The sequence below is a fragment of the Sorex araneus genome, chromosome 6 (assembly GCF_027595985.1).
Source record: "Sorex araneus isolate mSorAra2 chromosome 6, mSorAra2.pri, whole genome shotgun sequence".
NCBI lineage: Eukaryota > Metazoa > Chordata > Mammalia > Eulipotyphla > Soricidae > Sorex > Sorex araneus.
The window spans coordinates 19,781,622-19,806,352 of record NC_073307.1 but is presented as its reverse complement, the minus strand read 5'-3'; the positions used below and the strand labels follow the sequence as shown (position 1 = coordinate 19,806,352).

Genomic DNA, 24,731 nt, shown 5'->3' with positions numbered 1-24,731 from the left:
ACCCTTGTTTATGGGGTGGCCTAAAATCCAATGTGAGAAAAATGTTACATATGGTAGGGGTCTGAGATGCCCCCCAAATTCTGATGCATATACCATTGTCAGGGCACCACTCCTGTGCTTAGACTATGCTGTTTGTTTCAAGTGATATTCAAAGTAAGGGAAACAATCTGCATGGGCCTGACCCAATTACATGATCCCTTTAAATCTGGGGCTAGAGATCAGACACACAGGATATCTGGAGGCGTATGGAGAGGCCAAATGGTCAGGACTGCAGGCAGCCTCCAGGGATGAGAACCAGCAAAATATCCCAGGGAACTCAGTCCTGCTACTGCAAAGAACTCAATTCTGGTGACAACCTGAATGAGCTTGGAAGCAGATAACCCCCAGTATCCGCAGACACGAGCTGGCCCAGATGACTGCTGCCTTGATTTCAGTCTCGGAACCCCCCGGGGAACTCAGCCACACTGCCCAGGCCGGACCCTCACCAACGAAATCCTGAGATGTTAAATGGGGACTGTTTGAAGTTGTTCACACTGTTATGTAGCAAGAAATCAGTGCTGGACCAGAGAGACAGATGGAGGTGAAGGTACTGGCTGTGCATGGGGTGGACCCCAGTTCAATCCCCAGAACTGCATTATGGTCCCCAAAGCACCAACAGGAATGGCCACTGAGCACAGAGCCAGGAATAGCACCTGAGCATGGTCAAGTGTGGACCAATTACGTAAACTGAAATTATCTGATACGTATAATTTAGACCAAATTTCTAACTCTTCATGCTGCTCCTCATCTGAAGTTCTACATGTAGCCAGGGTCAGTCATTCTGCAAAAAGAAACAAAGGATTTCCCCAAGTCAGACTGAATCAGAGGTTCTCAACCTTGACCCACCACTCTCTTTTCAGAAAAGAAATCACTCAGCGTTCCCTGGCAACCCAGCTTTTTAAAGTCAACAAAGCACCTCCCACTACATTCGCAGCTACTCTGGCCCCCTGCATCCTTCCACAGACTCCCCTGGGGGTGAGGGTGGTTTCACTCATTTTTTGGGGGGGAGAGATAGGAGCAACAACTGGCTGTGCTCAGGGTATACTCTGGCTCTGCGCTCAGGGATCGTGCCTGGCAGGGCTCAGGGGCCCATATGGGGTGCTCAGGAAGGAACCCAGGCTGGTCGTATGTGAGACAAGCACCTTACCCACTGTACTATAGCTCCGGCCCCTACACTATGTATCAAATCCTTCTTCACACTGTTACACTGTGTGGCCTAGACTGTAAACTGCTTGGGGGAATTCAGGACTCCATATTTTATTCATTTGCTATTGCAATATTTAATAAATTGGTGCTTCAGTCTCCATGAAGCACCAATTTATTAAATATTTTTAATAAAATATTATTTTTGAGCTGTCCTTGGGGAAAACATCCAATTACGGGACACATCACCTAGTGAGTCTTTTATCTTGGAAAGCAGTAAACAGTAAGCAGTAAAGAACAGGGCACCCACAGGTAAAATGGGAAATGAGCAATTCTCTATCAAATCCTAATCTAACCTAATCCTAATCCAAGAAAGCCCAGGTGAAGTATCTCATTCAGAATCATACAAAACAGAGAGCAGGGGTCGGATTCGCATTCATTTGGGTCATCGTTGTTGCATTCAGGTTCTGAGTAACATCCAACAATGCTCAGGGGCTACTCCTGTCTCTGTGGTTGGGGGTCCCTCCCAGAGGAGCTTAGGGGCCCACGGGATGCTGGGGACTGAGCCAGGGTTAGCAGCACTCAAGGCAAAAACCTGAACCCCTGTACCCTCCAGCTCCAGATTAATTTCTTTACTCTATCACAGGTTTGACATTCAGTTCCTTAGCACAGTGAGGGGACAGAGGGTCAGAACACGGACTCGAATGAATCCCACTCGAGCTCTGCCACTAAATTTTCCAAATTTCCACAAGACAACAATAAAAGGAAAGGTGAGCTTTTCAGTCTTCTTATCTTAAGGACTATGTTGGTCTCTCAGGACTGGTTTGAAAAATAAATAATAAAGTGGATATAAAACACTGTATTTACACAGTGCATTGTGAAAGTTAAATAATGTATGACGATGGGACCAATTAAGATTGCTAAGCCTCCCTTTTAAATTCCACTCCTCGCCAGTTAGAACTGCAAGGAAGAAAATAAATACCTCCAAATGTAGAGAAGACCTTTCTGTTCCATCTTCAAGGAATGGCCGAAGGATAGTACAGAGAAACAAATTACATCGTGATATGAATATTTGGCTATGCCAACAAATTAAACAAGATTTGGACAGAACTGGACCGACCACTCCAAAAAAGAAAATGAGACACACAAAGGAATCTCGGACCCGAGCTACTTGCGGCAGAGATGGCCCGGGACTTTGCTAAAGGCCTTCTCCGCTGGGCTGCCCCAGACGGGGGCAGGTGTTGTCCCTCTGCCTGCCCTCTAAGAGCTCCAGTGGTCGCCATTTTCTAGAACCCAGCAAGTAGCACCAGGTACAAGTCACCGTGACAGTAAATCCCAAGTCCCCCAGGACAGGGGAGGAGTAGGCTCTCCTTCCCCCTGCCCTGATGGGACGCCGAGATGACGCCACATCCGCCCACTGTCTACTTAAGCTCCCACATGGCCATGATCCAGAGACTCACAAACGAGTCTCAGACCCGAACAACTTGCGGTCTTCAGAACCTAATTATTAAAAAAAAAAAAAAAAAAAAAAAACCCGAATTATTAAAAACTTGGAATTCCTAGAGCACGCATTATATTATATCCATAACAAACAATACAAAACAAAAACATACTGTCTAGCATTTTCATTTTCGGCAGGTAGTACTAGTCTCGAAATATTGAAGGTACCTAAAGTAGAGAAAGAATATTCTGCAAATTGTCTGCCACACTGGCAGGGGGAAGTATGGAATGGGGAGGGGGGTGGGATACTGAGGATTTGGGTGGTGGAAAATGTGCACTGGTGAAGGGATGGGTGTTTGATGACCGTATGATCTAAGTTCAAACATGAAACTTTTGTTACTGTACCTCACGGTAAATTAATAAAAAATAAAATAAAAAATTTAAAAAAGAAAATTTAAAAAAAAGAAAATAAGAGAAGGGATATCTAAATGGGGGAAAGAGGTAATGCCTAAAAGAAAAAAACAAAATGATCAGGAACTTAAACTGTAATTTACTATTACAAAGTTTACAAAGAGAACGGAAGTTTTTGCCAGCAGTTGAGCCCATCCCAATGCCCTGGGGCAGGCATAACCTGCGTCCTTAGATAGCAGACAGCGGTGGGGCAGAGTGAGAGTCCACTCAGGTTTCACCACCCAGCTCAGCAGAGCAGGTGGAGGCCAAGCCGGAACATTGCATTCCTCCTCCAAGTCCGTCAGCCACCCTCTGACGCGGGAAACCTCCTAAGCTGGGAAAAGGCACTGCCAAAGGCAAGTGCTCTGATATGGAAGCCCCGCCCAGCCAAGTCTCGAAAGGCGCAGCCCACAAGCCTGTGTGCCTCAGCATTAAGCACCTATATTTTGGTTATTTGGAGAGAAAACAGTTGGCAATAGTCGGCTTCCTTCCAAACATCTGAAGGTTTTGATGAAGCTTCTGAATACAGAGGTAGAGAATAAATAATGTCAACATCCTTTTCTAAGGTTTCCACCTTTTTCTCAAGGTTCTTGACTTTCTTTTTCTTTTTTTGCTTTTTGGGTCACACCCGGCAATGCACAGGAGTTTCTCCTGGCTCTGCACTCAGGAATTACCCCTGGCGTGCTCAGGGGACTATATGGGATGCTGGGAATTGAGCCCGGGTTGGCCGCTTGCAGGGCAAATGCCCTACCCCCTGTGTTATCACTCCAGCCCCTATTCTTGACTTTCTTAACTAGGTTCTTCACCGCCTAAGCTTAAAGAAAACTGTGATTACTCCTTTAAAAAAAAAAAAAGAGAAAGAGAGAGAGAGTTGGTCATTCATTTGGAAATAGCCAGTGACTCAGGAATGCTGTTTCCCAATCTCCGTAGCAACTGTCCTCTCCTCCTATGTTATGATGTGAGTCGTGGGACATCTCCTCTTCCTCAAGGGTGAGTGTGGTGACACACCCAAGGCCTGGCAGACAGGAAGTTCCTGCAGCTGATACGGTTTCACATACAGCCACGAGTAGAAGGGTGCCCTGTTTTAAATGCCATGCGCAAAGGCCTTTTATAAAGGTTACAGCTCCCCCCCCCCACCTACCCTCACACAATTCCTGAATAACCAGAAATAATCACAACCTACTAAAAATAGGTTTCACTGGTTCAAAAATTACCATACTTCCCCCAAAGTCAAACTTGATCTTATGAAATCATAGCCAACATTTTCTGGCCTTTCGCAACTCTAGAATGAAATTTTCATTTTGAGAAAATCCTAAAAAAAGACTCAGAGCATAGTATGAAATTGTACCTGTTCCTTTATCAATACCTGAATATAAGCTGAGTTGAAAGAAGCTCTACTGATAGTGCCAGCAAACCTACATGTGTAAAACTTTGTTATACTACAAACATATTGAATTTTAGTATAGTGTCAGGGATATGGCTCAGCGGTGGAGCCTAACATGTGGAAGTAAGGCCTGAGTTCCATCCAAGCACCTCACACATCGAAAACAAAACACGTTTAGGCCAAAGCATTTTTTTTTTTTTTTTTGCTTTTTGGGTCACACCTGGCAATGCACAAGGGTTATTCCTGGCTCTGCACTCAGGAACCACCCCTGGCGGTGCTCAGGGGACCACATGGGATGCTGGGAATCGAACCCGGGTCGGCCTCATGCAAGGCAAACACCCTACCCGCTGTGCTATCACTCCAGCCCCAGGTCAAAGCATTTGTATTCAAGAGACTTCATGTGCATTTGCTCCTCTCTTTGGCAGTAACCATTTAAACTATAACTTCTACAAAACAAGGCAAGGAATTGCTTTAGTCCATTTTCAAAGACGCGTGTATTTTTTGAAAATGTCACTTTTGTAATAAAAAAAATGTATTTCAATTAAAAGCAATTTTTGTCAGATTAAAAAGCTGAAAAATGGGATATATACTGTTCGAGAAATAGAAAGTACGTAAACTGTAACTGTAATACAAAAATGTCGGTGCAGAGTTAACTAGAATATTCAAATATAAAGTGAAATAAAAATGAAAAATAGAAGTTGGGTGTTATGACCTTTTTTTGTTGGTTTGTTTGAGGGCCATACCCAGCAGTGGTCAGGGCTTATGCCTGGCTCTGCACTCAGGAATTACTCCTGGTGGCACTCAGGACCATCTGGGACACCAGGGATTGAACCCAGGTTGGCAGTGTGCAAGGCCTTACCCGCTGTACCATCACTCTGGCCCCAGATACTATTGTTTTCAAATGTATGTCTTTCAAACAAAGCAATATGGGAGAGAGATGGCTCCACGCGCTGAGTGCATGCTTTGTAATCAGAACCAAGTTTCATTCCTAGAATCACATGGTTCTCCAAGCACCAAATGAGCACAAGTCTCCCTGAACACTGCAGGGTATGGCCCCCAAACAAAAGAGCATAAAAAGTACTATCAGGGACTGGATTGACAGCTCAATGAGCTGAGTGCACACTTTGCATGCAGGAGGCCCAATCCCCGGCATTGCAGGTTTCTGGCAGCACTCTGGGAAGTGACCACACAGCTCAGAGCCAGGAGTAGTCTCTGCACTGCTGGGTATCACCTCCAAAATAAAACAAAGCAAAAATTATTAGCACGGCATCTAGGGGCCAAGAATGTAGTTCAGGAATAGGGCATTTGCCTATATGAAGGGCCCTGGGTTTGATCTCCAGAACCACATAAGCCCCTCCCCACCTACAAACACTAAAGCATTAGCACAGCATCTGACAGCAAAACAACATCATTCAATTCCCATATTCACAGTACCCACCAGTATTTACTCTTCTTCAGTAGCAATTTACTTAAGTAAACAATAGCGGGGCACAGTAACAAAATTTAAGGGTGACAACACAAAGTGAGAAAGAATAATGACTAGTCAGTGGAGTGTAAAAGCTAGCCTGCCTGTTTGCATGACCTTGGGCATGTAATTACATGACCTTGGGCGTGTAATTACATGACCTCTAGTCCTCAGTGTCTTCCTTATTTAAGATGAAGAGGCTGCATTATAACATTTCCAGGGACTCTTCAGAGGTCCTAAAGGACCACTTAGTTACCACTGCTCCTTTTGAGGGCAGCTTAATGCCTGCTGCTTGCCTGATAGTTCGTATCCTACAAGGCTTCTTACCACTTCTTCTTGTGGTTTCAATCACAGGAAACAGACGTCACCCATGGGCCTAGAAGTAAGTAACGAACAAGCCCAGCGGATGCACAGACCTGCCAACTAAAGCCAACTCCCATTTATTTTAAATACAAGAGTCAAGAACTCATTAGGGAGACCTGTGCGCTTGGGAAGCCTAACACAACTTTCACAAAAAGTAACAAAACTAAAAATATCTCTGCAGCCCCATGCAAGAAAGATGAAATATAATTTTAGAACAGTCCAAAATGACTGTGCTTCTCTGGCCAAATGAAGGAACTGATGGAACTCTTTAGCTATAGGTAGGAGTATATGTGTTAAAGGAAAAAATAGGGCACTCCTACTGCCACCAGCAATTTTGTGGCAATCCAGACAGAGCCTGAGGACCTGAAAACTCATCCTTGTCATCTTAATTTAATATTCTATGTAAGCCTTTCTTAAGCATAAAAGACCGAGATACTAACCATCAAAAGAGGAGCCAGAGAGAGACAGTACAGAGGGTAAGGAGCCTGCCTTGCACACAGCCGACCTGGGTTCAATCCCAGACATAGTACCTGTAGTAATTCCCTGAGTGCACAGGCAGGAGTAAACGTGCTGGGTATGCTTCCGCAAAAAAAGTCAAATTAGGGGAAATCTCATTTTTCACCTTAAGTGTTAACGATTCATAGATTACTGGAAAAATACTGGGCTCAAACTTTTATACAATGATAAAGGTTTGCGGCCTTGTACAATGTAAAATAATGCATGGAATTTTGACCCTATGCACATGTTTCATTAGACACAAGCAACATCTGTAGGATAGCATCTCTAGAGATAAATAATCTAAACAAAGACACTAATCTTTTCTCAATGAAGTTCTTGGGGTTTTTCCTCTGCTTCTTAGTTACCTTGGTGAAAGAAATAATGTTTTCTAAAGTGTCACTCTCCTATGTAAGACCACAGAAACTGAGAGCTTTGAAAATAATCTCAAGGCTTATGACAAACATTAAAACTAAAAAGCTATATATAGATAGTATAAAAAAAAAAACACCTTAAAACTAAAGAACACTTTAAATAAGCACAAGCTCAGACACCCATACATAGCATTGTACTAGAGAAGGTTTAAGAGATACAGAGTCCAAGGGCCAGGGCGATAGTACAGTGGGTAGGGCTCTTGCCTTGCATATAGCTCACCTGGGTTCAATTCCTAGCATCCCTTATGGTCCCTTGAACCCCACCAGGAATGACCCCTGAGTGCAGAGCCATGAATAAGTCCTGAGAACCACAGGGTGTGACTCCCAAAACCAAAATAAATAAAGAGTCCAAAGATCGGCTGAGAATATTCCCATACTGGCATTTCCTATGAACTATGTTTAGCCATGTGGCTCTGGGATCCAGTTGAAAAATCAAATCTTTTAAAATATAGATTATAAACTTCATCAAATGGCCAAAATGTTATTAAAAACACTAATAAGGGGGCTGGAGCAATAGCACAGCGGGAAGGGCGTTTGCCTTGCACGCGGCTGACCGGGTTCAAATCCCAGCATCCCATATGGTCCCCTGAGCACCGCCAGGAGTAATTCCTGAGTGCAGAGCCAGGAGTAATCCCTGTGCATGGCCGGGTGTGACCCAAAAAGCAAAATAAATAAATAAATAAATAAATAATAAAATAAAAACACTAATCAATTTAGATTCCTGAATACCCTTGATATACTCAGTCAAAACACATTCACAAGGTCAAAAATTACATTAATACACATCATGACATGTTATAAAATATAAATTTTCAATCTTGATTTTTGCTGATTTCTATAGAAGAGAACCTAACCTTCTCAGGAATCTCTAGTAAGCGCCTTCATCTAAATGATTTTCCCTCACTGATCAACCCCTTTGACTACTAGAACAGGGCTATTTCTCTTTACTACAGCCACACCTCCCTTTGCACATCTGAGCTGTGGTCACAGTATCCCTGTCCCTCAAGCAAACAAGCCTTCCTCCTTTCGGCTACCATTAGCTGCATTTCTTGCCAAGGCCTACCATACACTCTGACTTCTGTGAAGCTAACTAACATTACCCACAAATAGCTGGGCCAATGACAGAATTCGGGACACTAGTACAGACCTTCAAAATCATTCATGCGAAGCATCTAATTGTACAAGAAAAATGTCATGACTTTCCCAGAGTGCACATGGTCTAGTAGGAGAAATCAACAATGTATGGAAAGAAAACCTACTTGAGCAGTAGTGGGAGCTAGGAATTCAAGCCTACGATTTAAACAGCACTTCTCCCGGCTGACATTTTAAAATCTATACGTAAAATAAAGGACTAAAATACTTTCCAGGACCTTTTCATCTCCAGAACTCTAAGACTCTGAAACCTTGGCCTGCTAACTCTCAGCCCAACAACCTTTCCACAAATCAACTCACTTCCCTTAATTCTACAGCTTTTCAAGTCAGTGCTCAGGCCTAGTATCTTTCCTGCCCACTCTATAGAAAGGGCCGAGACAACCATCTCTTAAGGGAACCACAGGATCTCCTTGATCTTCAACCTTCTGGGTCTAGGGCAGATCCAAGTCGATTGAGACAAACAAGAGAAAAATCTATTCTGTACTCTGCCATCAGTCACACAGAAACTACTCTGGGTACCTTGATCTGTGAGGTAATGTCTTAATGATTAACCACAGACAAGTAACTAACTGCGAGGTCTAAAGAACAACCTTCAGCTGTTTCAGACTCAGAAGAAACCCAGGAGTTATTAGCTATTTGGGACACTTCTGGTCAAATTTCAGGCCACAACGAGAGTTCTTTAAGAATCTCACAAGCCAATTCTAAAATATGATAGAGATAACTATGTAGAATGTCCCAGCTTCCTCCTCTCCATCTGTCACCACTAATTGCTGCTTTCAGTAATTTTGACAACAAAAAATCCTGACAGAGGATTCTCCTTACAAAGGAGATAAGGCTACATTTAACAAAACTAATGGGGTGGCTTGATGAGGGGGTCCAGGGAAATGGATCAATGGGCTGGAGCACACATTTTGCATACAGGAGGCCCAGATTTAATTCCTTGCACTGTATGGTCCCTCAAGCACTGCCAGGAATAGTCCCTGGGCACTGGCGAAGTATGCCCCAAAACAAAGAAACAAAAGATAACCATACAGAAAACTTCTTAAATAACCTTTGAGCCTAAAGATAGATTTTGCATGCATTCTAACAGCTATTTTTTCATGCCTAAGGTATGAAGGGTTTAATTAAGATTCTTGCAATGGTTTCAATGTCCAAATTACTAAATGCACAAAGTTCTCAGGTATTTGCCACTGAGCTTTGTTTAGCTCCACCTAATACTTCTTTCCTACCACTGAACTCAACTTGACTACAGCTCATCAAAAGACTTTAAAGAGGTACCATGAAAAATTTCTAAGAAATTACTGGCAATAAATGTCCCTTTATACTACAGAAGCAAAAAATGGACACACTGGGCCACAGAAATGGTACAGGTGGGAAGGCAGTTGCTTGCATATGCCCCCTACCCCCAGGCACCACCAGGAGTGATTCCTGAGCAGAGATGGGTGAGTCCCACCTCACCACTCCACAAAAAAACTGGATACAAATTGTCCTAAATTGTGTACTATGTAGTACTATGTAGTGTATGAGAAAATGTGTTGGGGTTTTCTAATCAATTAGACACAGATTTGAATTCTGAGTCTATGATCTAAAGCAAGTTGCCTGATCTCACTGAGTTTTCGTTTAATTATGTATAAGAGGGATAACCCATTTGATAAGACTGCTGTAGATTAGTTTGATAAGGAATCTAAAGCCCTTCAGCACAGTGCTAGAATTATATAAGTATGCGGCAACCAAATGCTATAACTATTACTGCTATTGTTGTTCATACTCTCTGGCTTTCTAGTCAGGAATAAATTTCTCTTTTTATCCATAAAGATGAAGAACATAGATTCATATTTACAGCCAGGAAGACAGACATACAACCTGTGGCAGAGTACAAGAAAACAAAAGTACAAGACCACATTGGAAAAAATGTTGACCCAATAACAGGAGTCTCAAAGGTCCCCCACCTCATCCTAACAATATCAGGAATACTGTCTTACTTACAGATGAGAAATCATACCCCAGGAGAACATGAAGGATAGAACTCATATCCACTGTGAAAAAGAGGAAAATTTAAGAGCTAAATCTCTAAAACCTGAAGAAAAAAACTAAGGAGAAAATCTTAGTGATTTAGTGACTACCATGTTAGCAAAGATTTTTGAACTGGGGCTGGAGCGATAGCACAGCGGGAAGGGTGTTTGCCTTGCACGCGGCCGGCCCGGGTTCGATTCCCAGCATCCCAGATGGTCCCCTGAGCACCACCAGGAGTAATTCCTAAGTGCAAAGCCAGCCTGTGCATTGCCTGGTGTGACCCAAAAAGAAGAAGAAGAAAAAGAAATGGACTTCTGAACTATGTCACGAAGGCAAAAGGAAAATAATTGTATTAGGACTTCATCAAAATCAAACTCTGTTTTTCAAAATACACTGGAAAGATTAAGGCAAGTTACAGAAGGCAGAAAAATCTGCATATTACCTGCAAGGCCCTGTACTTAGATTATAGTAAGAAAAAAAAATGGGCAAGAATTTTGAACAGGCACTTCAAGGCAGACAGGCAGATGGCAAATAAGCACATAAAAAGATGCTCAACATCATTAGGGAAATGTAAATTAAAATCACACAGAAACGCCTCTACATACCAACTACAATGGCTAAAATTTAAGGCTGATCATGTCAAGAATTGTCAAGAATTTATAAAGAACTAGAATTCATACATTCCTTGTGGGAATGCAAAATGGTAGAGCCATTTTGGAAAACAGTTGGCAACTTCTTAAAGTTAAACAGATTTATCATATAACCTAGTCATTCCACTCAGAGGTATATACAGAGAAATAAATCTATATGTACAAACAATACATATGAATGGAAATGACCCAGATGGCCATCAACAGGTAACAGAGTTAAAAGAGAAAATTCATACAATGTAATACTATTAAAGAAACAAGTAAATAAAATAATGAGCTACCAGTATATGTAGCAAAATGATGAAAAGGTCAGGGTAAAAGAGCTCATATTGTATTATTCCATTTATACAAGCTCTAGACATTACATATTAATCTATGGATATAGCAAATATCTAGTCTATAGATATCCGAGGAGGGGACAGAGAGAAGTAACTAGACTAGACGAGTTATCAAAGAGGAAGGAGGAAATTTTCTTTCTTTTGGGTTTTTTTTTCCTTGGGCGGGCGGTGTCACATACAGTAATGCTCATTACTTCTGGCTCTGCATTCAGTAATTATTCCTTGTGGTGATCAGGGGACCATATGGGATACCGGGGATTGAACCCAGGTTTGCTGCAAGGCAAACACTCTCCCCACTCTACTATGGCTCTGGCCCCAGGAGGAAACTTTGAAGGATAGAAACACTGACCCATATTTGTGTGTGTTTTGTTGGGTTTTTTGTATTGTTTTTGGGCTACATCTGGCTGCACTCATAGCTTACTCTTGGCTCTGTGCTCAGGGCTTAATCCTGGCAGTGCTCCATGCTCCAGGGACTATATGTGGTGCCAGGGATTGAACCCAGGTCAGCTGAGTGCAAGGCAAGTGCCTTACCTGCTGTACTGGTATATTATCTTGACTACAGTAGCGGTTTCACAAACTGTGCACATGTGTAACTATGTTTACAATTTCTTATGCTAACTGTACATCAATAAAGCTTTCTGGTCACACCCGACAGGGCTGAGAGGCTATTCCTGGCTCCTGTGCTCAGTGGCACTCCTGGCAGTGCTCAGGGACCATGTGGTGCTGGAACAGAATGAGGGCCTCCCGAACGGAAAGCACGAGTTTAACCCACGGGGCTTTCACCAGCCCCTCAACAAAACTTTCTAAAAATGAGGTAGTGGCTGGGGATGCAGCCCAGTGTTAAGAGTGAATGCCTGGCATTCTCAAGGCCCTGGCACTGCCCCCCTGTTGTCCCCCCGCCACTCCCCTAAACACAAGTGTCTAAATGGTGTGAGGTACAAACAACAGTTAAGACCCCTGAAATAGTGTGAGCAATTCCAGGGAGAATAAAAATGAAGTGAAAATGGCCTTTTTCATTTGATTCTAAAATTCTAATATTCGAACAAGAGGAAACAGGACATCCCTGATCTGAGAAAGTCTATGGCAAGGTATGCCTCTTGTTTTTCTGTGATCTCCAGGACCAAGACGCTTTAGAAATCACCCTTTATTGGGTCCTTAAGGTATGCTAAATCATGTGAGAGGCCCAGATTCTGACACCACATCGTTTCCCAAACAACATCAGGAGGGACCCTGTGCACCTCTGGGTGTGGCCCCAAAACAAAGTTATGTTAGGTCTTGAAAGAAAATATAAGTGTATGCCTTCACACAGTAAGTCACAGAATCAGAAATCCAGAAAAGAATCCAGGACATACTAAATTCTACCTGCACTTAATACCTGGGGGTTGGGGAGCCAAAGGGGCTGGGAGATAGTACAGGTTAGGGAACATGCCTCACAACTCGATCCCCAGCATTGCCAGGTGCAGTATGGAGGGCCCCTATTGTCATGGGGTGTGGCCCCTGTAAGCCCCATCACCACATCCCTGGGCTCCTGCACTGAATGACCAGCTGGCTGAGAATCTCCTGTGGGGCCCCCAGGCCTCCTGAACACCACTTGGGACATCCCTCCTCTCCTGAAAAATGTGCTTGAAGAAGTTACTGCCAAAAGGCACCCACTTATAACCACCACCGGCAGAACTTCCCATCTTACACCTAAGAATGCCATTTTGGGGCCAGGGACATAGCTCAAAGGACTGTGCACATAGTATGCACGTAAGAGGCCCGGGTTTCATTCCCAGCATCACGATTCCGAGAGCACTCTTGGAGCTAGACCCACGCAACTCACCAGGAGTAAGCCCCAGCTTACTGTTGCCAAGCACAAACACAGAAACAAATACTATCTTTGGATTCACTTCCTTTATGCTGACACTCGTACTGTCCCCTTATCTGATCTTTGCCCCTTCCTAGAGGGAAGAAATTTAAGCAAATATTTAAAGGACAAACTGACACTCCCAAATTGCCAAGGAGTCAGGCACCAGAGAGCTAGCTTGGGGGCTGCAGAGACAGTAAAGACGAGTAAGGTGCTTGCATTGCACACAGCAGATGAGGGTTTGATCCGTGGCACCACATACGGTCCCCCAAATCCCCCAGGAATGATCCCTGAGCACAGAGGTGTAAACCCTGAGCATAGTCGGATGTAGCCCAAAAACAAGAGAAAAGAGAAAAACAAAAAACAGAACTAGCTTCTTTAATCTTTCCTCTAAGTCACTAAGGCATAGATTCTGCTGTAACTCCTTTTTACTACTCCAGCTATTCCAAGATCCTGAATTTGTAAAAGAAATGTCTAAAGGGGGCTGGAGCAATAGGAGAGCGGACAGGGTGTTGCCTTGCACGCAATCGACCCAGGTGCTATCCCCGGCTTCCCATATGGTCCCCTGAGGATCACCTGCAGTGAATCATGGGTGCAGAGCCAGGAGTAACTCCTGAGCATTGCTGGGCATGCCCCAAAACCAAAACCAAAACAAAACAAAAAGCAAGAAATGTCTAATGCAAACTTTCCTGCTTCTCAGCTATTTAGCCACATTCTACCCTTCAATCCTTTGAAGTTTACAACTTTAAGAAAGGACTGCTGCAGTGAGTGGGTGTTTGGACTCGGTGACATTTAAAGTCCCTTCCAAATCTAAAATTTTAAGGCTACCATTCATAGCAAGCTTTAATAATGAAAGACTCTCAAAGCTGAAAGAATAATGATTCACTCAGCTACCTTGGAGTTGGTGGTAAAATTAGTTAAAATATTGTTCTCGATATTCCATTTTTCCCTTCAACAGTTCTTTAACTTTATAATAAACTCCTTGATTCTTGGACCAGGGTTAACACAGCAGTAAATGCATTTGTCTGACATGTAACTGACCCCCTCTCCAGAGAGGCACGTGGTCCCACAAGAACAACCTGGAGTGATTTTTAAGCACAGAGCCAAGAGCAGCTCTTGAGCTCCACCAAGTAGGCCCCTTTCAGCAAAATGCATTCATTCTAAAACAGTTGGGAGAAAAGGAAGTAAATTAAGGGGCCAGAAATGAAGGAGAGGAAAATCTATCTTGCACAATGCTGATCCCTGAGCACTGCATGGAGGACTCCCCAGAACCACCACCTCCCCCCAAAAAGAGAAAGAGGGATCTTTTTTGTTTGGGACCATACCCAGTGGTGCTCACGGGACCACATGTGGTGATGCAGGGGATCAGCTGGGTCAGCTGTATGCAAAGTAAATGCCTTAACCTCAGTACTAGCTCTCCAGCCCCAACAGACAGACAGACAGAGACAGACAGACAGACAGACAGACAGACACACACACACACACACACTTGCAGTGTGGGGATGGAACTTGGGGACTCACACATGTGAGAGGCATATATTCTACAACAGACCCCCAACCACCCTGGAAAGATTATTTTGGTGGTCGTGTAGTTAGTTCAGCTGAGACATAAAATGGAAGAAAATATCACCAGCATACACATACTCTTTGTTTCCATAGAGTACTCGATTTCATTCTAAAATAAGGACTACCAGCAATGGCCTGACTCCCTTTAAAAAAAATAATAAATAAATAAATAAATAAATAGGGGCCAGAGAGATGGTCCAGCAGACAGAGTCTTTGCCAGGGCCCTTGCTTTGCATGCAGCTGACCCAAGTGTGATCCCTGGCACCACATGTGGTCCTCTGAGCTGGCCAGGAGTGATCTCTGAGCAGAGCCAAGACTTAGCCCTGTGCGCAGCTGGGTGTGGTCTAGGCCTCCCCCCTCCCCTGGAATAGAAGGTTAAATGTAAGAGGCCAGGGGTGTCGCTCCAAGGTAGGGGACATATGCACAAAGGGAAAAGCCAAATATGGGCCAAGTGCTTAAAGGATTCTTTGGTTTTTGTTTGGCCGTACCCGGTAGTGCTCAGGGCTTACTCCTGGCTCTGAACTCAGGCGTCATTGCTGGTGGTGCTGGGGACTGCACCCAGGTGGGCCACGTGCAAGGGAAGCATGACATGCAAAGCCACTTCCTGCATTATCTCTCCGGCCCTGATTCAAGTGCTCTTTACTTTACAACGTTATTTTCAAAGTGTTTCGTTTTGGGGCTGGAGCAATAGCACAGCAGGTAGGGCGTTTGCCTTTCACGCAGCCAACCTGGGTTCGATTCCCAACATCCCGTATGGTCCCCTGAACACCATCAGGGGTAATTTCTGAGTGCAGAGCCAGGAGTGACCCCCGTGCACTGCCGAGTGTGACCCAAAAGGCAAAAAAAAAAAAAAAAAAGTGTTTGGTTTTTGTGGAGATTGAACCCAGAGCCTTACTGGTGCCAGGTGAGAGCACCATTGCTGAGCTGAAGCTCTGAGCCTCCATTTTCAGTTTTAAGAAACTGGTATCTCAGCATCTGTGTAACCTCAGAGAGCCAGCATGCATGTGCCATCCCATACATCTAAGCAACAACCCCCATGACAAATGGAGTTATTAATATGAATAAATTTTTACTGCGTGTTGTTAAAAAAAAAAAAAGCGGGGGGGCTGGAGCGATAGTACAGTGGGCAGGGCATTTGACTTGCATGCTGCCCCTGGGTTCAATTCCCAGTATCCCATATGGGATAGTTAATCAAATAAATGTGTTATACTACATAGCAAAAAAAAAAAAAAAAGAATTTAAACTTCAGGGAGAAAAAGGTAGCCTGATGAGTATATTAAAAATTTCCTCCCATTCTATTAATACTAATGACTAAAATTCTTTTTTTCTTTCTTTTCTTTTTTTAAAAATTTTTGGGTCACATCAGGCGATGCTCGGGAGTTACTCCTGGCTTTGCACTCAGGAATTACCCCTGGCAGTGCTCAGGGGCCCATATGGGATGCTGGGAATCAAACCTGGGTCGGCTGCGTGCAAGGCAAATGCCCTGCCTGCTGTGCTATTGCTCCAGCCCTAATGACTAAAATTCTTAATTGATGATTGATCCTAGTCACTTGTATCACTGTCACTGTCATCCTATTGCTCATTGATTTGCTTGAGCAGGAACCAGTAACGTCTCCATTGTTAACTTATTGTTACTGTTTTTGGCATATCGAATATGCCATGGGTAGCTTGCCAGGCTCTGCTGTGCAGGTGAGATAACTCTCGGTAGCTTGCCAGGCTCTCCGAGAGGGTGGAGGAATTGAACCCAGGTCAGCTGTGTGCAAGGCAAACGCCTTACCACTGTGCTATCACTCCAGCCCCCCCTAGTCACTTGTAATCATAGAAAAGATTCCAGTACCTTCAATAAAATGCCTTTCTTTTGAAAAAAAAAAAAAAAGAAACTGGTATCTCTTTGGAGACTGGAGCGATAGCACAGCGGGTAGGGCATTTGTCTTACACGCGGCCAACCCAGGTTCGATTCCCAGCATCCCATATGGTCCCCAGAGCACTGCCAGGGGTAATTCCTGAGTGCATGAGCCAGGAGTAACCCCTGTGCATTGCCGGTGTAACCCAAAAAGAAAAAAATAAAAGAAATTGGTATCCCATGTCTACCAGGAGTGATCCGTAAGTGCAAAGCTAGGAATAAGTAAGCCCTGATCACAGCTAGGTTTCTCCCATTGCCCAAAATAGCATGAGCCGGAGTGATAATACACTGGGTAGGGCATTTGCTTTGCACACGGCCAACCCAGGTTTGATCCCTAGCACCCCAAATGGTCGCTGGAGCCTGCCAGAAATGATTCCTGAGCACAGAGCCAGGAGTAAGCCCAAACACCACCAGGTGTGGCACCCAAAACAAAACAAAAGCAACTAACTTTATTAATCCAAATAGCCAAACTATAACTATTTCAAATGTAATCAATATATAATATCATCAATGAGATGTTCTATGTGTTTTAAACTTATATATATTCTACGCATAAAGTTTTCAAAATCTAGTGCTTGATTTATACCTGCAACACATTTCAATATGAACTAACCTACTTCAGTCAAACCTGGTTTCTTGGGTGCTGCCAGGGCAAGGCCTGGCATAGATGACACTGAACTCAGAGCCTCCAATTTGAGTCCTATCTCTGGCCCTACCCAGTATTTCTTGTTAATATAATTATAACCTGTTCTTCCAAACCATTTGTGGCATAACCTTATCTTCTAAGTGTCTATTACATTTCACTGAAAATGTAATACTATCCAAGAATAACTTGGCAATCCATTTATAAAATACACTGAAGGCCCCAGGGGAGAAGAAAAGATCATTCTATCATTAGTCTATACAGGAAATAAAATTAGTCTACTCTGACCCATATCCATCAACAAAGTTAAATTACTTCTCATGAATTACTGTTTTCTTAGCTTTTATAATAAATATTAATTTGCAGGTCATAAAATATTCTGCTCCTTTTATCAAGTATGCCAACAATATGCCAATTCTCCGGAGATAGAGGTTTTAATTCTAATAAGGCATTTCCTCAGATTCTCTCCTCTAAGGGAGGCCGACACACACACAGAGCATTACCAAGCAGATCTCTCAGCCATCTCCTTAAACATAAGGACAGGCACAAGAAGGGCAAAGCTTTACAGTTATCATTCTGCCTTTTCAAACATCTTAACATTCCAATGGTCCCTTCCTCCTTCCCAAATAAAGTATTTCTCCATGTTTATCAACTTAAAAAAAAAAAAAGACTTGACTCCTGTATACACCTTTGTTTTCTGGAAAATTCTGGATCAAAATTAATGTCTTGGGCTGGAGCGATAGCACAACGGGTAGGCCATTTGACTGGCACGTGGCCAACCCAGGTTCGATCCCCAGCATCCTATACAGTCCCCCGAGCACCTCAAGGAGTAATTCCTGAGTGCGTGAGCCAGGAGTAACCCTTGCCAGTTGTGACCCAAAAAGAAAAAAAAAATTATAAAAACAATATTCTGGAGTTCGGCCACCCTCTAGAACTCAAGGCTGCTTCTCTTGGAAGGGAGCATAAAATGAGGCCCATGCCGCCGGACTCTGCGTCAGAGGTTGTTTCCACTCTGGGCGCCCCAGAGGAGGGCAGGTGAAGAGCCCTCCCCACCCCGAGGGACCCAGACCCCAACAGCCGACCTCCACTACACAACCGCCACCGCCACGATCCGGGCCGCTTTCCACACTCTCGGGACCGCGTGGCTGCTTTAATGGCCATGTGACACATCACAACACAGTCCCTATCCATCTTCCATAAAATCATTGAGGGAAATATATATTAGCCCAGTGGGTAGGGTGTTTGCCTTGCACGCGGCCAACCTTGGTTCGATTCTTCCGCCCCTCTAGGAGAGCTTGGCAAGGTCCCCGTGGCATATTCGATATGCCAAAAACAGTAACAACAAGTCTCACAATGGAGATGTTACTGGTGCCCGCTCGAGCAAGTTGATGAGCAATGGGATGACAGTGATACAGTGATAAAAAAAAATTAATATCTTCTTGGGGACTGGAGAGATAGTACAGAGGATAAGGTGCCTACCTTACAAGTAGACAACCCAGGTTCAATCTCCAGCACCCCATATGGCCCCCTAAGCCTCACCAGGAGTGATCCCTGAAAAGCCAGAGTAAGCCCAAAGCACCATCAAGGCGTGACCCAAAAAAGCAAAATAAATATAGATAGATAGATAGATAGATAGATTAAGAGAAGTAGATATCTGCATGATTAAATCCACTTCTTTCATGCTTTTTTTTTTGTGGCTTTTTGGGTCACCTCTGGCAATACACAGGGGTTACTCCTGGCTCTGCACTCAGGAATTACCCCTGGCAGTGCTCAGGGGACCATATGGGATGCTGGGAATCGAACGCAGGTCGACCACATGCAAGGCAAATGCCCTCCCCCTGTGCTATCACTCCAGCCCTAACTTCTTTCATACTCTTGACCTTTCTTAATAATCTGTTTAAAATTCTGTCTGGCATTCTTCACCTTTGACTACTCTCATTTTTAACAGGTAGGGGTCTAGCGCTAAACATGTATACTTTCACTATTTCTTTGCTTTGAGAAGGGCATAAAAGGGCAACAAAGTACGTCCACACAGGAATAAAAAATTAAACAAGATTTTAAAAAATTACACTTCTACACTTTTGAATTTGACACTAAACTCAGGTTTGATAAAGTTATGCCTTTAGGTAAATCAGGGAGCAATGTTCTTTCTTAGAATGCATCAATTTCTTGCTTGCCACGGAAGACCTGGTATCTATAAAATGCAGGAATACTTTGCATTCTCTCCTCGAGTCTGAGCTGTACTTACTTCCTTAATACATGTTTCAGAAATCAGTCTACTCGACACCCACATTCATCACTGCTGAAAAGTCAGAAAACATTCTGTTCATTAGGAATTCTCATTTTCTTTCATCTTAATGATTTCCGAAAGGAACTGGAACAATGCTGAAGAAAGGGTATGTATGTGGCTGAGAGGAAGACAAACTTACAAAGAACCCAGGGGGAATACCAGGGAGCTTGGCTCTGCTCATTCCTGTCCACATGGCAACATTCACATTGTTTTTTTCTTTATAATTAATTTTGTTTGTTTGTTTTTGTTTGGGGGCCACACCCTTGATTCTCAGGGCTAACTCCTGACCCTGTACTCCAGAATCTCTCCCCGTGGTCTTGGGGAACCAAATGGGACGCTGAGGATCAAATCTGGGTCAGCTGCACGCAAGGCAAGTGTCTTACCCACTGTACTGTCTCTCTGGCCCACGATCTCATGTATTTTAAAATAAGAATGTCCCCAACCACTGCTCAGACTTGGACTCCAGGGCTGGAAAGTGCCCTACTAAGTGCAAAAGCAGGATTAATCCTGATTACCTCTGGGTGTAGCCCAAAACAAACCACAAAAAAAAAAAAAAAACCCAAAAAAACAAAACAAACAAAAAACCCCAGGAAACTTAAAGACTCCAACTCCTTTCTAGAAAAAATACTTCCAAGTAAGTAAGAGCAGATCAGGCAATTTGAGAGCTCTATGATCTCATCAGTTGTTCTAAACTTAGAACCTACATAAACCTGGAAAAGTAAGTAGTAGCTAACGGGATTAGGAACCCACTCTGATGAGAACAAAGATCTTTGGGAACCAAAAATCCAACCAATGTCATTTTGTGCAGTAGATTCGTAATAGAGTTCCAGAGATGACACACTCTAGAAAAGGTGGAGTAAGAAAAACTGTTTTGCGTTTGCTTCTAGCCTCTAGTTCCAGAAAACCAAGCCTTGGGTAACAGAAGTATACACCAACAACCTGGCCCACGCCACCCACCCACGTGTACATAGACACAAAGAGAGGTAGATTACAGCGCGCCTCCCAAACTCTCATTTCCAGAGTTCTGATTTTAAGAAGCAAGCCAAATGGAAAAAACGAAAAGGCAAGTAAAATGATAGACTACTCTGAAGTCTTGAGGTATGCTACAGTTTCAGGAAAGAGACTGAACAGCACTGCTTTCCTGGAAACGTTTCAGTTCCTCAGCTGCCCTGCAGAAGCCAAGGTCCTCATCTCCTATGCTGTGTGATATCTTAAAATTCAGCAGGGTAAGGGTTAAGAACTCCACCTCAGGAAGAATAGAGAACTTGGTTTTAGCTCCACCCTTTCTAAAGCCAACCTTGGGCCAAATCCACTCAGCATATCCTGTAGACAGGCCAAAAAAACAGGTGAAAGGAAGTTGAGCTCCCTCAGGTATGTCACCTTACAGCACCACCCACTTAGTAGGCTTCACAGATTTGTGACACACGTCAGTGTTACATAAAAGCCTATGTAAGAGCCTATTAAGGACTTGACCAACCTTGATAAGCTGAAGTGGTCACCACAAATGAGCAGCAATAGTAGAAATTTGGGTGAGAAAGATCAAGTGGCACCATAGAAACAAAACAAAAACAAAAAGATTTGAAAAAAAAAAAAGCCACCAGAAGGAACTTAATTCTTAGAACGAAAGGAGAGGGTTGAACCTTATCCTAAAGAAAGATAGGAACATGTTGCTTCAAATCACCAGACAGGGAGGATTAACACCACCTTTAACCCCATATTTCTGGGGAAAATACAAAACATGATCACTAGATAAAAACAGATAGTGACTGACAGTCTTAGAGTCACTAGAAAGGGCAGTCAGGGAGGTCTGGCTGGCCAGAGATTGAGAGACCTGGGTCACTTCTAACTGATCCTCTCCACATCTCAACCCTCTAGGTACCAGAGTAACATTCTCGCCCTGTTCCATCACTTTATCAGTTTACCTCCTAGCCCTGAGTCTAGTCAGTATACTGAGGGGGGGAGGATAAGAGGAAAGAAAAAGAGATGGAAAGACTCAGAAACCTTCTGATTGGCAGAAAGAGACACAGTCGTGGGGAGGAAGAAAGAAGCACCTGGGAGAGAGGACAAATGAAAGCACAGCTACAACTAGCAGCCCTTTCCCTCCTTGCAAGGTGCTGCCCCACTTTCAAAACTTTCACAGCAAAAGAGCCAACAAATAGCTCCCAGGAGGGAGAAGACAAGACTTAGTGCGGGCAGAGGTAAATGAAATGCAATCGTTCTATGAATGGCCATATTCCTCCGACTCCAAAGGAAAGGCCTTGGCACCTGGGCAGAGCCAGACTCCCGGACAGGTAAGAAAAGGGATGCCAGTGAGTGGCCCCGGGGCACTGGATGTGGCAGATGGGCTGAGATGACTATCGTGGGGGGGATGTACCAAGAGCAGGTCGGTTACAAACTTCTCCAACGTGCAGCCCAACTTCCTCCCCACCTCGCGAGGTGTTTCTGCCCCGGGAGAACTTCTAACGCCCCTGCCAAGCGATCCGGCAACGGGGGCGAAGGCAGGGTCTCGGGATGGGCAAATGCTGGGCAGTGAAAGGGCCGCCACGCCCGGTGACCACGGGGACCTGGGCAGGCACCCGGGCAAGGACGAACGTCCGCGGGAGGCGGCGGGGAGGGCCCGAGCCAGGTAACATTCCTGAGGGGAAGGATTATCAGGTGACACCGGGCTGCGGGCCCAGAGCTGGGGACAGGGCGGGAGGAAAGTTAGCAGGTGAAAGGGATCAATCCCGGGGAAGGAAGTGACCTTTAGGAGAAGGAAATACGAGGATACCAAAAAAAAAAAAAAAAGGGGGAGAAAGAAAGAAAAAGAAAATAGAAAAAGCATGGGGGGCTGGGGGTTGGGGCTGGGGCTGAGGCGGGAGCTCGGGCTCCGATCTCTCCCGCAGGAGCCGGCGAGAGGGCGTGTTTGGGTCACCCCGGGGAGAAGAAAGGAAGTGGGGTTCGGGGGGAAGAGACCGGGGCTGCGACCCGCCGGGCGTGCAGCGCCGGGGGGTGGAGGCGGCCGGGGCACCCCGGCTCCCAGCGTCCCGGGAGCGGGAGGATGTCGCGCTCAGGCGCGGGGGCGGCTCCCCGGGGCCCCCCGAGACACCGGCGTGCGCCCCCCGGCTGCGGGGGGTCTCCCGGCTCCCGAGGGCGGTTAGCCCGCCGCGCCCGAGCCAGCCCGGTGGGAGGGACACTCACAAATTTCTTGGATTTGCCGCCGTCGCCGCCCGCCGCGGGCAGCTCGTCGGGACTCCGGCCCTTCTTCTTGTCCCGGGTCCCGCGGCCGGGCCCCAGGCCCCCGCCGGGTGGGTCCATGTCCAGGTTCGCGCTGGCCCGCGCAGACGCCGCTCCCGCTGGGCAGCTCCGAACTCACCGCGGCCGCCGCCGCCGCCGCCCAGCACCTCCTCAGCCCGCCGCCGCGCCCCGCCTCATTAGCATGCGGGCTGCGCGCGCCTCATGAATATACAATGACGAAGCCTCGCTCCCGCCCGCCTGCCCCACTTCCGCCCAGACCCGCAGCCCCTACCAATGGGGGGGAAGGAGGGGGGCGGGGGGAAGCCGCGGAAGCGCGCTACCTGCCCGGCGGGCCTAACCATTCGGCCCCACGTGGGGGGGTGGCGAGTGGGCGGTGCTCTTCTCCGCAGCCAGAGTGGCGACCTCTGGCGGCGGGAGCGGAGAAGGCCTCCTGCTCCCACGCAGAGCCAACTTGGCTTGTATTTGACCCTCTCTCTTACACCCAAGACGCAGTTGTTAACTGAGCCAAAAAAAAAAAATCGCCAAAGAGATACTGTTATCTTGGCAGAAAAGAGTGCTGGGCTTTCCAAGGATAATGTTTTGTTTTGGGGCCACACCCAACGTTGCTCTGGGCTTATTCCTGACTCTATGCTGGAAAAGGCTTTACCATCTTTTGAAAGATATGTGACAAGATCAATTGAACAGGACAACTGCTAGATTAGGAACTCAACTAACACAAGTTAATTATCTGATGAACTATCTAGCCAATGATCAGGCCAGCTACTCTGTAGGCTATTTTTAACCTGGCACATTAGTGAGAGTCAGTGTGTGCCTAGACAGTGCTTCCTTACCATTCACCATGCACTTGCTCTGCACCATTGGTCCCACTTTCTGGAATTTCTGAATTCTAACAAAACTGTGTCATAGATTCCACTCATCTCACCATTACACAAATAGTGGGAGTGACTTGCCCAGGGACAAAGGCTTTTTTTTTTTTTTTAAGTTTTGGGACCACATCCTACAACGCTCAGCAGTGACTCCTGACTCTGTACTCAGGGATCACTCCTGGTGGTGCTCAGGGGACCATATGGGATACCTGGGATCAAACCTGGGTCAGTTGTGCATGGCAAGCTCACTGCCCACTGTACTGTTGCTTCAGTACCTGATCTTTTAAAAAAATTTAATTAGGATCTGAGAGATAGTATAGCAGTAAAAGTGCCAGCCTTGCACATGACTGACCTGGGGTCAATCCCCAGCACTCTGTATGATCCCCAGAGCCTACCAGGAGTGATCCTGAGAGCCAGGAATGAGCTTTGAGCACAGCCAGGTGTGGCCCAAACATTCCTCCTGCAAAAAAAATAAACCTGGTTAGTCTGACTGCCACCCCATTGAACAAAGATTCCCTGACATAAGCCAAACACGGGCAAAAAGAACAGGAGCTTTCCAAGAATATGTTCTTTACTATCTTGATTTTTCCCTACAATAACAACTCATTCTCCCACCTGTATCTGTCCCTAGTTTTAAGTTTGTGGACACCCAGGATAATGGGACTGAATTACATTGCCCAGAGCTGCAGAAGGGAATGTTTTTGAGGGTAGAGCCAGTGACTCACTCCCCAGGATTCCCAGGCCTCCGTCTAGGGCTTCCTTGTGACAAGGACTCTCGATGTGGCCTGCATCACCTGTGTTGCTCCTGCTGATCACCTCTGGTGGAATGTTGCATCCAGCAATCCAGCCGACACTTTAAGCTCAATTTGTCCAAACAGTTCAAAAGTCATTTACTAAAGTCTAGTGGAAACTCGACAGAACAAAGCAAGGAAGGTGCGACCCATCTCTTCCTCTTCCTCTGGCCCGGCTGTCTCCATGTAAGAATTTCACTCCAAACTGGACAGCAGCCTCCTT

The 24,731-nt window shown here is 45.2% G+C and overlaps 1 protein-coding gene across 1 annotated transcript in view; it reads right to left on the bottom strand.

Moving 5' to 3' along the window:
* Positions 1 to 23,071, bottom strand: part of DIAPH1 (diaphanous related formin 1) — a 98,310-nt gene extending 75,239 nt beyond the window's left edge. The window contains exon 1 of the mRNA XM_055141981.1: positions 22,795 to 23,071. Coding sequence (XP_054997956.1) covers positions 22,795 to 22,911 — 117 coding nt within the window. The 5' untranslated portion in view covers positions 22,912 to 23,071. The remainder of the gene's footprint in view (positions 1 to 22,794) is intronic.
* Between the last annotated feature and the right edge of the window lie 1,660 nt (positions 23,072 to 24,731).